Here is a 15,035-nt window from a genome sequence, read left to right as displayed (position 1 = left end):
GCCTTCAAATGGTTTCTTGTTTACCATGTTCACAAGAAGACGCCCCCCAAAATGTTGATATTCCCAACAGGTGTCATCATTGCCCTCTGTCATTGTGCGTTTGCATTCAGTGCATTACGCTACTCAACTGTTGGCTCGCTAAATTGCTAATACCTGCACCAAGGGGGTTCAATTTTTACTTTTATCTGCTGGTTTGTTTGCTTGTTAGAGTTTCGGCAGAATTACACAAAACCTGGTGAAAGGAGGGAACAGGAGCCAAGAAATAAATCCATTCAATGTTGGCACAGACCCGGACAAAGGAATTTTTGTCAGTTTCTTTAACATTGTGTGAGACATTTCCACCAATTTCTCAGGTTATAATTCATGGATCTCAATGAAAAAAGGCGCATTTAGGAGACTGATATTTATAAATGTGTGGAACTGGTGTGATTGTATTTAGGGGGACTGTTGGACCATAGCAGATGGGCTCTACTACGTGCCAGTGTCGTTAGCCTCTGCGCCTTATAGACACCAACAGAAAGGTTCATAATAATGTCCACACAGTTGTTTAGCAGCGCTTTGATTTGGGTTTTGTGTTTGCCTACAATTTCATATCAAAATGGCTGCAGGGAAAAAAATGTCCATCGTGCACTACAACTACATTTTCAACAATCTATATCTACAGTTCACTTTACCTGGCTGAGATGGTGGTGGTGTTTTTTGACAGGAAGAGGAGGTGGGGGAGAGTCAGGGAGAGGGGAGGGGTCTCGATAAGACACCATGTTCTCTGGCCAATGCACAGAGGGGGTTTTGGGGAAGGGGCGGGGATTACGATGGGAGGAGGAGAAGGAGGAGGAGGAGGAAGAGGAGTGACAGTCGGCAGGTGAGGAAGAATAATAGAGCTTTGGAAAGAAGAGAGGAGCGTGTCAGAAAAGTGAAAAAAACATAAAAGGAGGAGGAGGGGAAATAATTCTTTCACACACACACTTTGTATCATCTGCGTCTGTGTAACTAACAACACACGCAAGCCCTTTGCACCACTACACGCACACACACACACACACACACCTCATCCTCCAGTGGTTTGGGGGTGTCGTCGCCAGGGGAGGGCTTTGCCTCGGAGTCAGGAGAGGCATTGGCCAGAGCAGGGGCGGGTTTAGGTTCTCCTCTTAGCTGTGAGTAAAGCTCATTGATTTCACTGACTGTGACATAGCCCTGGAAAGCATCAACAGAGAAATGGAGGAGAGAGAAGGGGTGAGGCGTAGCGTAGCCATATTAATATGTTATGACAAAGTAGTCTTTAGAATGATGCAGACTTTTAGTTTCAAGGCAAAAAACTGGGGGAAAGTCCTGTCAATTAGAGACAAGCTACACTGTAAATGATTGAGAGGAATAAACAAGACCATTCACATCCTTACGAGGTTACCTCAGGGTTAATATGTGTGAGTATGTGCATAGAATTATTATAATAGGTCCCAACTCAAATTCCTGGCAGAACAAGAAACCAATTGGAGAGGAGGAACAAAGCATTGGAAGTAGTCCGAAGACGATCCTAAGGATCTGGCTGATCCAGGCATTCTTTAATGGATCTGTATCTGATGGAACAACATGAATCCAAATTGTTGTTCAAAACAATGCTCGGCTGTGTTTTGTCCACTTCATCTCGATTGTGTTGCAGCTCCTCTTCCTTAAGACACCTGACTTCTACAGTGCAGCATCAAGCTGCTTAAGCCAGGGAGGATAGTATGTACTGTATAAGAGTGAAATATTATTTGGACGCAGTGGTGATGGAATCTGAATTCAGATTCTCTATGCTCCAACGCTAATTATCCTCAACAGTCAGTATAGAAAACATTACACTAGCAGCCTCTCATTTTTAGGCAGTGCTCAGTTTTGCTTTCTCCAGTAAAATGACAAACATGGCCGGTGGTAGTTCATATCAGCAGTCGCTGTGAGTAACCTGATGGCAGGGCCAACATTTATCTGAGCTGCTCCTGTCCCACTTCACACCATATCAATGATTTAAGCATAAAAATGTGATTTTGATTTGTAGCAGGTTCTACAGTATATGGGGCAAAAATATATATTTTATGAAGTAGTCTACAGCTGTGTTATTTCAAATATGTGTGAAATACAGACAGTAGGTTATTTAATCAACATTTAAGTAACGTAATTTAGCAAGTGTGGCAGCGGACTCTATCGGCAGATACCCAATGTGAAAGGAGTCGGCTTGGGATCAGGGAAATCCCCAATAGGAAGAAATGGGTTTAAACAGACAAGCTGGACAAAGAAGAAAACAGGGGATAGAGGGAGAAATTAGTAAAACAACACAAAAGCCGCAGAGGATTCTAGAGGAAAAAGAGGAAAGGAGGGATGGGGGGTGTAATTTTTGACTGCACCCTCTCACTGACTGCGTTTCCATGGACAGTAATATTCAGACTATTGAGCATAGACCTATACATGTTAACATAATGTGAGTAAGGTCAGAATGCTCCACAAGTCCACATGTCTTGACTGAATTATTGCTTATTCTGAGTATGACCTTATTTGGGTTAAGTTAAAATGCTGTTTGCATGGCATTGACTTTTTCTGATTATTGTCTTAATCGAGTTATTATCGGAACATCGGTGTCCATGAAAACATGTGTCTATAGTTTTGTTGGAGGGGAAATAATTGTAGCCGATGTGCCGTCACAGCAACAGTCACTAAAAGACCCTCGCAAGCACGAAGGGAAACGCTCAGCCATTCAAATAATGGAGGCTCCCTTCCCTTTTTTATAAATAGTTCAAAAGGAGGCAATCAATCATTCTCATTTTCTTGTGTGACAGCTGTGAAATAAACCTACCTCTCTAAGTGTGAAACCCCTGCTTCCAGTGAGGTCGGCATGCTTTCCCTCCAGTTGGGAAAGGTTTTCTTTTTCCTAGAAGAAACGCAAACAAAGGGGAAGCAAAACATAAAAAACTTCATTTAAAAAAAATTACCTTTTGTTGATGCTGGACTTTTATGAACATTTTTATCACATGCAGAAGCAAAGAACAGTCCCATGCATACACATGCAAACATGGATTTCCTTGTACCCTTTGCAGCATTGATTCAAGGTTGCTCCTCTCCTTCAAGAAGCTCTCCTTCTCTCGCTGAGCCTGCTGGGTAATTTGTGCCGCCTGCTTCTTCAGAGTCAACAGTCGCGCCTGACGTTTTTGAAAGGGAAAATAATGATGGTTTGTTTCTTCACAAACATTTCAAAAAGACTGCATTACATTAAAATACAAAGTCAAGATTTTTCTGGACTGATATTAAATCAAAACATTGTTGTCGGGTCAATCGCGAAGAGGCGGCTGTCACCTTGCGGGTGACTGTGCTGCGCTGGTAATCTGCGATCTCTCGCAGAAGTTGCTGTGCGTGCGTTTCCTTGTCCTCGTCCTGCCTGCTCTCTCTCTCAAGCTGCTGAAACTCCAGGTCCTCGAAACGCTTGGTCTCCGTCTCAAGCACCTCACAGTCCTGAACACACACACAAGAATAATGCATCGGTAAACAGGCATGATAAAGGATTGCATGTATACAGGAGTGTGTATGCAATTGTGTATGCAAGTGGTTAATAAACACACACACAAAAAACCCTGAAAACTCTTTTTTTTATTAGAAAAGCAGCTTAGAAGTCGGGATTATTATAATTTTGCACTATAGTCATATATGAATCTTTGTTGTGTATTTTTATTTTACCTGAAAAAGTTTTTTCCAACTGCTTTGAGAAAAACAGAAATAAAGAAGCAATCATGTATTGACAAGCACCTTCTCATTTGCTAATACACCTGATGTCTTATTTCAACCGTCATGCAGACAACTACACCAAAGCATAACCAGTGTTTTACAGTTTAGGCAACATGTTACATTCTGCAAGCATTTACCCAAAATATAGAGTTAAAGAGTTGTAAAAAGAATGGAGACTTGGCCTCGACATTCTATATGTCGTGGATTTCTTTGAGCCCCAAACAGATCTTAAAGCTCATCCATCGAGATAACTCATACTCTTACAGGATCAAATCATTTCATGAAATAAAGACTTAGTTAGTGAGAGAGTGAGAAGTGAAGATGAAGATGAAGATGGACACAGAGAGCAAGTTAGCTGAGGAGAGAAAATGTTCACATGCAAGTTCAAGCAGGCAAGCATCATGTTAACTCCACATTTATAGTACATTGATCGGATTTTGTTCTGGTTTTCTGCTCCCAGTCTGTGAGCACAGCGGCCTAAGTTCCCACTTCTTGTTGAATATTGTTGCTTGTGAGCTTGCCTACATATTGTGTTTAACTTTCATGGATCCTCTGGTTTTACACACTCAAGATTCTGAGGCTACATCCATACAGCAACGTCTTTGTTTTGAAAACGCATCAACTCTGCTACTGATACGTCTGTCGGCCACACGACTCCCAAGTTTTAGAGATGCGAAAATGGAGAAGTTAGGAAACACTGCCGACACGGTTTAGTTGGAAAACTCTGGGGCTGCGTTTTAGTCTGGACGGGCAGAAATGGAGGTTTGGAGAACGTACTCTTTGCTGATTCGTCAGGCTCCTACCACATGACCACTTTCCGAAAGAAAACAGCCGGCATCAGCCTCGGCGACCAGTGTAGAACGCAACATTTAATAGTGTTGCTGACCCTCTTGTCTTTGCTAACAGATACAACTGCTTACATGGAGGCGAGCTACTATTTAAACAATCTGCAACAACCAAATTTACACGTTTACACCGGCACACAAATGCCCAGTGATATGGACTTGGATTAAAACTGATTTGGAGCCAAAACACTTGTGAAGACAGAGGAGCTGTATGGATTTAGCGCGAGATTCACTTTCCACATTCACCAGAAAGGGAAAGTGGTCACAGATTTTTTTGGACCCAACTGTTTCTTCCTGTGCATGCATGAGTGCGGTGTTGAGTGTGTACTGACCCTGGCTAGCTGCTCCTGCAGGGGCTCCTTGGTGGCCTCAGGGCAGCTGTCCAGCTGGGAGCGCTGCTCACACACAATCTGAGCCAACCTCTCTACTCTGCCCCTCTCTGCCTGCAGCAACTCACACGCCTTCGCATACACACGTGAACACACATGAAGAGGATGCCCACACAAGGACACATGTACCGTGTACATGGTTTTTTGTGTACATATAATTACAAAGACACACACACATGCGCGCACACACACACACACACAAACAGGACAAAGAGAGGATGGCAGCGTTAGTTGGATTGGGGAGCCACGGTTAATTACTACAGCGACTGGGTCAGCGATATTAGCCTAGAGGGAGGGGAGGGAGGGAAAGCTGGAGAAGTAAGACCTGCTAAAATGGAGCAGGGAGTAAAAAGGAAGGTGGGATGATGGTATGTAAAGTTTCATTAGTTCTGTTTCCTGCATTTTTTCCTTTATTTGTTGAATGAAAATGAATGATGGGTGAGAAAGAAAGGGATATATGGGATGTTTCAGCAGAAGGTTAACTAACACCTGAATGATTGATTCAATAAATACCACACATACACGCACACACCCAAAACCTGTACAAGCACTCACATTCACCACTCTTAAACATGTTTAGCATTTAACTGTTGAATCTGTCTTTCCCTCTGACTCACTCAGTATCATAATGCGGTTTTACCATTGACTTTATGTACCTCTAATGTGGGGTGCATGGAAAATTCCCATTCAGGGTAAGACTCAATCCAACAGAGAAGAACTTCACAGCACATGTGTGCGCGTCCCCCCACGGCAGTGTGGGTAAGATGGGAGTGCTCGGTGACCGCTATACCCTGGGCAGTATTAACAGATATATATTTGGACCAGAGACAGCATGAGAAGGATTAACACCTATCAGTCAGTCACATGATCCCAACATGTTGGAGAGTCTTTGAGTAACACATGTAATTTCACTATCAAACTCACACACACACTTTGGGAGGGGAAATGCAGGCTGCTGGTTTAAACCATAAATTGTATATAGAGATGGACGATGCGTCTCCACTTTCTCCTGAAAGCCTAAATATATCTGATATGGGAGCAGCCATCTTGTGCTTTTATCGTCATTTGGAGCCAGAGAGTCTGCGCAGTAGTGATTGAGGCGTGGAGTATCGAGGTTCCATTGATATACACACTCAACCAATTGAGTCTCAGCTGTCAAAAATGAACTTTCACCCTGTTTTTGAAGCATCAAATGACTAATTAAAACTAATGTTACAGGGAAAATAAAGTACACCAATGTGATTATAACTACCTAAAAGGACAGAAACCAAACATCCATTTGAGAAAATTTTGTTTGACCCATCTCCCATCCACCCACATCGAGGAGGTGGGATTTATGACACATACTGTAGCCAGCCACCAGGGGGCAATCATGATGATTTGGCTTACATTTTGGAGAGCTGTCATGTTGTCCATTTTATATACAGTCTGTTGTTGTAACCCCCCCCCCCCCATTAGTTACAGTACGTTTTGCCCCTCTCCCAATTATTCCTTACTAATGACTCCCAAAAGTGATTCTCACAATTTGTAGAAGATTCATCAGCAAACACATCAGTCTGTGGATTAAACCTCTTTACATTTCAAGTGTCCTCTCGACAGGTTCTTAGTAGAAGTACCTACTCACTCGCATTGTTTAACGACAAAGCTCACACAGCGTACCTTGTCTTTTTCCTGTTGGGACTTGGTCTCCATGTGAGCCATCTTGTTGCGAAGAGCTTCCAGAGCCTCTTTCTCCTGCTGGATAGCAGCCACCTCTGACTCCTGCTCAGCCTCCACCAGCGCTCGCTCAACCTCCACCTTGGACAAATACACACAGCAGAGCTGATTTATGAAGACCTGCTGTATTCTTAATTTTATTATAACTTATAATGTCACCACTTGAAAATGTGAGCTTTTCACCGAGACACAAGAGTTTGAGTGGTGTAATACAGGTTGTCTTCCACAATTTGGAACGCATGTGAACTGGGGATTAATTGCAAAGTTTAAATATTAGTGTAAAATACAGTATTACTTTGAATTGATTCAGTCTGTGGCAGCTGAGACTACGAGGTCTGACTGTCTGCATGAATGGTAAAAACTGAATGGACGATAGCACAAGAGGGAGAGGCAGAGTGAGCATGAGGCAAAGAACTCTGCAGACGACAGCTTCACAAGGAATCAACAGGAAAAAAAACTCAGAGAGAAATATCTTATGTTATTATGAGAAGTGCACATTTTTGGGGTTCATTATTAAACTGTGGTGGCACAAATTAAAATATGATAATCCGCCGCAGTCAAGATAATTAAAGGGAAACACTGAAGTCACAAAAACAAATTACTATTGTTCATACTGCGCTTCCATTTGTCAGGTGATTATTAAATATTTTTAATTAAAACTAAAAACCATAATCTGATCTGTATATAAATATCCATTTCAACAAAATGTATTATTTCAAAAGATATCATGAGCTGTCTCTTCGCTTTACCTCGCAGGCAGACTCTTCCACTTGGTTGTCCAGGTCCTTGATCTTTTTCTCCAGCTCCTCCATGTTGTTCAGCACCTGGATCCTCTCCTCCTTCACTTGCCTCACTTCCTCCTCTGAAGGTCTCACGTCCTGTCTGCTGCGGCGAGCTGCGTCCTCCAGAGCCTGGTGACATCAGCAGGAGAGTTAGAGATCTTATGCATTCATAGGTGGCTGTAACAATAATCCACCACTCCACAATTGTACTAAATCAGTGGCATAATGTGGAAAAGGAGCACAGACAGTATTCATAATTATATCACACACACACATAGATACCAGCTCTCCATTATAAATTCCCACACTTGACCAGCTCTAATCTAATAAAAGCTCTGTAAATATCTCACATCTGCGTATGTGAGGTATGTGTGTGTCAAGACTTTCCAAGTATTAAGAGGAGTGATCCTTAGCTTTCAGAAAGAACATGGCGAGTCGACACTTCCCACAATTAATCCCGATTAATCTTTTAAGAAGCTGACCAAAGTCAAAGGAGCAACCATCGCAGCCCTGCACTCCTGTCCTATGTCATTAAAAAATTATCTCTAGATCCAAGACGGTAACTGTGCCTCTTAACACATCTACAGCTTCCCCACACAATGACACAAAACAACTAGAAATCACTTCTATTCACCAACTTGTGCAGTCTCCGGTCTCTCTCTTGCCAGCGTTCTAGTACTCTTCTCTTCACTTGTAATTTGTCATAATGAGTAGGATAGTCCTGTTGTAATGACCAGTGATATCAAATTACACCCCACCACTTCAGCTGCTCTCTGATATGCACGGATCTCCGGATAATCTCCTGAAATTATCCAGAGGAGCTTTATGTGAGAACGCAAAAATGTCCGAGTCAGTAGCTGGGGACATTCCCCAGAGTTTTTCCTGCCGGCCCCTTCGTAAAAACTCCAGTGAAAATACAGCAGGATTATGTCCGGAGAATTGGGCACGTTGAAGCTGACTAATGCAAAACTGGGAAAAAAGAATAGAATACAAATTCCTCAGGAGGAAAAGGAGGTACCATACACGTAGAAGACGCTGACTTGGGAAAACAATATTCTAAAGCTTTTGGATCAAAAACACAGAAATATTTAAACGTCATGCCCTGCCTCCTGCTCGACCTACCCAGGCATCACCTTTCACATGAACGCTTCAGCATGTCACAGACTTTGGGATAAAGCAGGAGGACCTTGACAAAACCCATGCACAAACGTAGAGAACATGCAAACTCAACAGAGACTGGGATACGATTCAAGAACCTTCTTGCTAACCACTTAACCACTGTGCCACCCTGAAAGTGGTAAAGTGACCCTGAGAATAACAAACGTATGTAGTGGAATCAATTCACGTATCAGTCCCCTATTCAATGCTCGACTAGAAGATGTGATATTAATAGGAGAGCTGTAGATGTTGTTTTAACACAAAGTAGACATCTGCATTCTAATTAGAAACTTCTTATACCTCATTGGTCCTCTGTGTACGCGGAGAAGGTGAGGGGGCAAAGCTTCGCAAACTGACAGTGGGCGATTCTGCCCTATTGTCTCGGTGGCTTCTGCGCCACTGCAGATCGTCATCGTAGAAACCGTTCTCCGATCCAGGGGAGGCCATGTGTCCGCTCCCTGGGGTGTCGATAACAGCCGAGAAGTCAGAAAAGACAGACGGTGCGTCATCGTCGTCGTCGTCATCATCGTTCAGTTGGAGCTTCTGGAGCTCCTGGTTGATCTTCTGGAGATCTGCCACAGCTGAGGCGGGACTTGAGTTTGAGCCGCCACCGTCCCTCTCGGCCTGGCCCAGCTCCGTACATAGAGACAAGATGGTCTCTAGCCGCTGTCGCTCCTGAGATAAACACACACATATAAACACGAGCATGAGTTACAGCGTACGCAAATGTAGTAGAAGGTTTGTCGTCGACTATTGTAGTAAAGTAGCAGATTATTTAATAAGGTGTACTTAAAAGTGAAAAGGCCTGATTTCAAATTGTATAGTCAGTTTTTTAGTGTTGCTGTTAGGATGCAACAGAAATGCAATATAAGCCTATTTAATTAAAGAAAAAAGATATTTTTATAAAGCTCAGGAGTGGTGCTGAATGTGTGCCCCAAATTATAATAACACACAATTTAAATAAAGATATTACAAGTTGAGATATATCAAACAGATGTCAAACAGTGCAACAACTTCTGACTTTTAAAACCAGTTAACAATACATTTTGCCCTTTTTCATACCAGTTCTCACTTTTCCTTTCTTCATGCATACTGTGTATAGAAAATGTAAAATTGCTCGAAGCACAAATTGTTTAAAAAGGTTCTAGAGCAGAGTCACAACAACACAGAAGAATTATAATTTTCAATTTTCATCATCATAAAAAAAAAAAAAAATCTCTTCAATGCTCAGGTTACCTGAGGAAGCATCGCAGAAATCACTGTCTGTTTTGTCCTGGTTTTGTCGAAAATATACTCTGGATTATAATTTCTTGTATGCCATTGCACACACACCACTTTAGTAGATGATTTCCCAACTAGAAAGTCTAAGTTCCTCTCACTGGGAATCCTGGGAGAGAGAATCCCTTTTTCCCTCGCTTCGTCCAGCCCGGATGAATCTATATGGGGGAGCTACAGAGGCTGCACGGAGTGAAAAAGTCCTCTTACAGGTTCAGTAGTAACGAGGAGCCTGTGTGAGTGAGTAATGTTAGAGAGGGAAAGATGGAGGCAGGAAAAATGTAACGTGGGATGGCGGGGTGTGTGTGTGAGCTAATGAGGCGGTGGACAGCTGTCAACTATGATCGGAAGAGTACGCGAGAACAAGCCGTGACTCCAGACACAGGAATGTGTCTGTGTGCTGCCACTGAGGAAACAAGACTCTTTCCAGGGAATTGTACTTAAAAAAAAAGGAATCTGAACCAGGTGAAAGTCATGATACAGTAACCTCCTTGTTTAGAAAGGCTGGAGAGATATGTCCTATCCTATGTAGGAAAAGTATCATCGCAATAAACATACATTATATTTATTATTTAACATGTTATATTAGAAATTAAATGCAAAAAAAATAACTGAAATCTATAAACTAATAATGAATCACAACATTAAATTGTTTGATAATGTACTTCACATTTGTACATTATGTGTGCATGCAAACAAGCAGATATTCACAGTGCACTGGGTAATATGAACCAGGAGCTGAGACCAAAACAAGCCAGTGTCAGTTTGTCACCTTGCTCGATTCTAATGGCCACAAGCCTCTGTGGAGCCCTTATAGTAATCAGCTGTCAACTGGAGAGGGACAGATGGGAGCGGGAGAGATGAGAGCCGGACAGCGACCACGATAAAAAAAAAGATGGATGGAAGGACTAATGTGAAGGGAGAAAGACGAGGGGATCATGCTGGGAGACGCAGCATGAGCTCGTACTTTGGCGAGAAAATGAGAGAAAATGCCGGCTGTAAAATATTTTGGTTTTTTTTAAATCCTGATGTGTAATTTCTAACATTTTAAGAAAGAAAATGAATATTACGCAAAGTCATAATTTTAGCCTAGGTGTCATTTTGGAGGATCAGAAGATCCGCCTGCCGCATGCGTTAAAATGAGGAATGCGGACATCTGGTTTCAATACAAAATATCAGCTTTTGTCACATCAGCAGCTCATTATCACAAATATCTAGACTCTGAACGGACTGAGCAAGAAACTGTGTCTATTCCAAAGAATAAACTACAGAGAGGAAATTGTCACTTTGTGGATGAGGACATGTTTGGTAGAGGTCGACGGTAAGAGACCTGCATGATATTCAAAGTCGTAGTTTTTCATTCATTGTTTCAAGATGACATTATTCTCAAAATTATTTTCCCTTCAATGTGACCCTTACAACATTTTAATCTCACTCTCTTGTCATCTTTCTTTTTTCCAATCTATGCCCCTTTGTTTCTCTTCATTACTTGTCAGTGATCCCATGCTAACAACCAAATTTCTGCTCTCTTGTTCATTCTGTAAATTCAAAACCATTTACACAATCAACACAAGATGATGTTGATGGCTGGTTCAAAATGCAAACTTAGATGGGAGCTGATGAAATGCCATAACTGACATTGAACCAAAACTCACCAAATCCATCTAAGCTGCACATTGTAAACGGCACAACAGGTAAGGTCAGATACCTATTTAGTGTTACCCTGCAGGTTTCCTGTACCACCACTAGAGGGCAGACACAGCTTGAGAATAGACTTGATGATGCTGATGACTTGCTTACAACATTCCAGTTTATGTGATCAGTTATTTAGAGCCTGCTATTCAAAACATTCAGTTAATAATCATTTTGACAATTAATTAAAGAAATGCAAATCACTGCTTCAATTTAAATGCATATTCACATGTGCCTCAGAGGAGGTTGCAGTCTTTTATATCATCTACTAAAAATAACAGACTAAACCAAATGAAACCTAAAACTGTGGGGTGAAAAGCAAATATTCCATCTTGAAACTAAACAAAGTAAAAATGTCTCAGAGCAGGACATTCCATCTTTATATCATAACTACAACATGTGGAGGTTAGCCCAAAGCCACTGGGAGGTTCGTGGAGCAGTTTAGTTTGTACAGCCTCCAGAAAACTATTTCTCACAGTTAAAGAAGAAGACACCAGTTCACTCATCTACGCTCCCCTCTTTCTGGGTGTAAAGAGAGAAGGACAGTGGGATTTCTGAGTCCACTTGTCATTACACAGTGTGTTGAGAATCTGTATGTTTTTCCACCTGCTCCACGACAACTCTGCTCTCTAATCTTCGAGAGTTTCTCTGACCGACAACTGACTGATGTGCTCTGTGGCTCTTCGGTGGGCCGAACCACACTGGGCGGTTTTCCAGATGACTGATATAAACACACATTACACACACGCACGCACGGACATACACACAATCCAAGCCCGGGGTTAAGAATAGTCCTGTTAGAAACGGTTAACTGCCAGGGACATCTGTGAGAGTGGTGAACCTCACTGTGTGCTTGTGTGCTTGTGTGTGTGTGTGTGTGTGTTAAGCTCCCTGGGAGAGTGTGTTTGAGAGGACAAGGAGGAGGTCAGTGATGGAGGGAGGCATTCCTAAACGCATTCCTTTTCTTTCCACCTTCAGTAATCGTAACAATCAACGATCAAATGAAAATATGTTCCCACAGTGTGGATTTACATTTGCTGGAAGACATGAAGAAAACATGGCGTTCTTTATGCATCTGCACACAAACTCCAACTCACCAGTCTCTCCACCTCCTGCTCACGTAGTCTCTCCTCTTTTTGGTGCTGGTGGTAGTCAGTCAGTTCCTCCTTCCCACTTAGTGAGCTGATGCTGCCCCTTCTTTCCCTGAAGCCCCCCTGTGGAGGCACTCCTGCCTTTCCAAATGACGTCCGTCTATCGCCGAACCCCATCCGAGGCTCCAGCCCCGCCTTTCCAAACGAAGACCTCCTCTCCCCAAGACCAAACCCCAGGGTACCATTGAGTTCAAGATCGCCCCCCCGCCTCTCCTTTTCTGCCAAAGTCTGCTCCATTGATTGGGCGACTCCATGGCTGGCATAGTGTTCTGTGTCTGGAGAGCTGGGGGTTGTGGAGCTGATGGTGCCAACTGAGCTAGAGGAGGTCAGACTGAGCTTTTTGGCCACACGAGGTGATGAGGAGCCCCCCGCTTTGGATGGGATGGTCACATCAGGTGGGGCTGTTGTGGTCGAGATGGAGGGGGTGGTAGAAGGCAAGTTCTTGGTGGAGGAGAGGGAGATAGACACAACACTTTCTCCCAGATTTTGATTCCTGCTGTAAGCACCATAGTGGTTTGCATCCTGGCTGATGTTGCTGTAATGGTCTCTACTAAATTTGTGACTCCCAGCTGTATCGGATCTGCGTGGGGGCAGCGTTGACAAGGTCATCAATCTACCGTTTTCATGAGGAGAGGACGAGGGGCAGAGGCGTGGCAGGGAGCGGCTGTACCCTCCTCCCATCATCCCATTCAGCGAGCCCCCTGAGTATTTCCTGGGTCGACTGCTGGGCGATGGCTCCTGGTTCCCACAGCTGCGACGTCCGAGACGGGGGCTTGAGGGCATGCTGACTGCGCCTCCTGTCGATGGAGTGCGGGATGAGGAGGAGGAGGGAGGAGGAAGAGAGAGGAGGGAGCCATCCATACCAGCAACAGAACTTGAAGAGCCTCCACCGTTCCATGCGGACAGCAACGGAGAGGAGCTCTGGCTATGCAGTCGCCGGCTGTCACCGACACTGAAGTTGTCCTGGTTGCGGGAGGAGCGGGAGGCCAGATAGGAGGAAGGGTCAGATCGACGTCCAGGGGGAAGAGGGGAGGCAGATTTCAAAGACATGGGTGGACGATCCGAGCCATAGAATCGCCTCATCTGTTCCTGACAGGCTGATGAGGATGTGGAAGGACTTGTGACGGGTGTTGTGGGGGGGGACTGAGAGAAAGAAAAGAGAATAGAAATATTTTAAAATGCCATCTTATTGAAATGTCTAATGCACATTTATAGACAGAATGTAATGGTGCAGCTTCAGTAGATTTAAGTTTATGACTAAATCATTTGTTGCCAGTTCAACACTTTAGTAGAGCCCAGGGATAATGGGTGAACCCTGGTTAGCCCAAGACAAACATCCAGGGTAACTGAAAAAGAGTGCCCCTAATAAATCCTGTAGTGGAGCTAAATGATGGCCGACCTGTGTCATGCTGAAGTAGGAGGGGTTTGCATTCCCATTGGCTCTCAGGCTGTTCTCCAGGGCAGTCTTCTTGCGCTGCAGGGTGTCCATCAAGTCCCGGAGTTCGGAGGCCGACCGCATGCCCCTTGCACTGCTGGTGCCGCCCACCACCGCATAGCTGTAGTCACTGCTAAACTTCAGGTAGTCTGGAGGGAGGGCAGAGGTAGAATGGGCAAGAAAATAAATGGACAACATGGGAACGTGAAGATACACAAATACAGGTGAACAGTCGTGGGGAAGAGAAACACGATGAGGAAACAATTGTGTGTAAAATAAATGATAAGACAGGTACAAAACAAAAACATCTGTATAGCAGGGATAAGACATAAAGATGTACAAAGATTATATCAAGATCCTTGGCTTATTCTCTGAGAAATCAAGGAAAATGTGGGAAAATATGCAATGTTAAAGAAAGTCTGCTCCCAGATCTGTATCCGCATAAAAATGTAATGGTTTCTTTTCTGACTCATACTGCATCCTTCTACCAAGTTTTGTGGGAACCCATCCAGTGTGTTTTTTTAGTAATCTTGCTTGCAAACAAACAAATGGACAAGGGTGAAAACATAACCTCCTTAGCAGAGGTAAAAAAACGAGGGGTTAAGAACCACAAATGGTGGCAGGAAGAAGAGAAAAAGAAAGTTTGCATTTACCTGAAGCTGCAGCTATTCATAAACTGGGCCCTTGGCAGAACAAACCAAACCCAAACAATTCCCAACTGGCAGGAGATCCCCCAGAAAAGGAACCAACACACACACACACGCACGCACGCACGCACGCACGCACGCACGCACGCACACATGCACACACAAAACCCTCCATCTGATCCAAGACAAACAGCTCAA

The 15,035-nt window shown here is 43.5% G+C and overlaps 1 protein-coding gene across 8 annotated transcripts in view; it reads right to left on the bottom strand.

The window, feature by feature from the left end:
• Window positions 1–15,035, bottom strand: part of phldb2b (pleckstrin homology-like domain, family B, member 2b) — a 44,545-nt gene that overhangs the window by 7,627 nt on the left and 21,883 nt on the right. For 3 of the 8 annotated variants that reach the window (XM_034572521.1, XM_034572520.1, XM_034572527.1), the window contains 10 exons: window positions 14,155–14,339; window positions 12,702–13,898; window positions 8,938–9,312; window positions 7,447–7,608; window positions 6,641–6,778; window positions 4,925–5,053; window positions 3,322–3,477; window positions 3,057–3,167; window positions 2,825–2,899; window positions 1,048–1,194 (listed from right to left, as the gene is read on the bottom strand). In XM_034572521.1, the coding sequence (XP_034428412.1) occupies window positions 1,048–1,194; window positions 2,825–2,899; window positions 3,057–3,167; window positions 3,322–3,477; window positions 4,925–5,053; window positions 6,641–6,778; window positions 7,447–7,608; window positions 8,938–9,312; window positions 12,702–13,898; window positions 14,155–14,339 (2,675 nt within the window). The remainder of the gene's footprint in view (window positions 1–1,047; window positions 1,195–2,824; window positions 2,900–3,056; window positions 3,168–3,321; window positions 3,478–4,924; window positions 5,054–6,640; window positions 6,779–7,446; window positions 7,609–8,937; window positions 9,313–12,701; window positions 13,899–14,154; window positions 14,340–15,035) is intronic. The other 5 variants (XM_034572528.1, XM_034572525.1, XM_034572524.1 and 2 more) reach the window with 3 other exon arrangements.

The sequence above is a fragment of the Hippoglossus hippoglossus genome, chromosome 20, assembly GCF_009819705.1.
Source record: "Hippoglossus hippoglossus isolate fHipHip1 chromosome 20, fHipHip1.pri, whole genome shotgun sequence".
Classification (NCBI taxonomy): domain Eukaryota; kingdom Metazoa; phylum Chordata; class Actinopteri; order Pleuronectiformes; family Pleuronectidae; genus Hippoglossus; species Hippoglossus hippoglossus.
The sequence above is the reverse complement of the archived record's forward strand: the minus strand, read 5'-3'. Positions and strand labels throughout refer to the sequence as shown.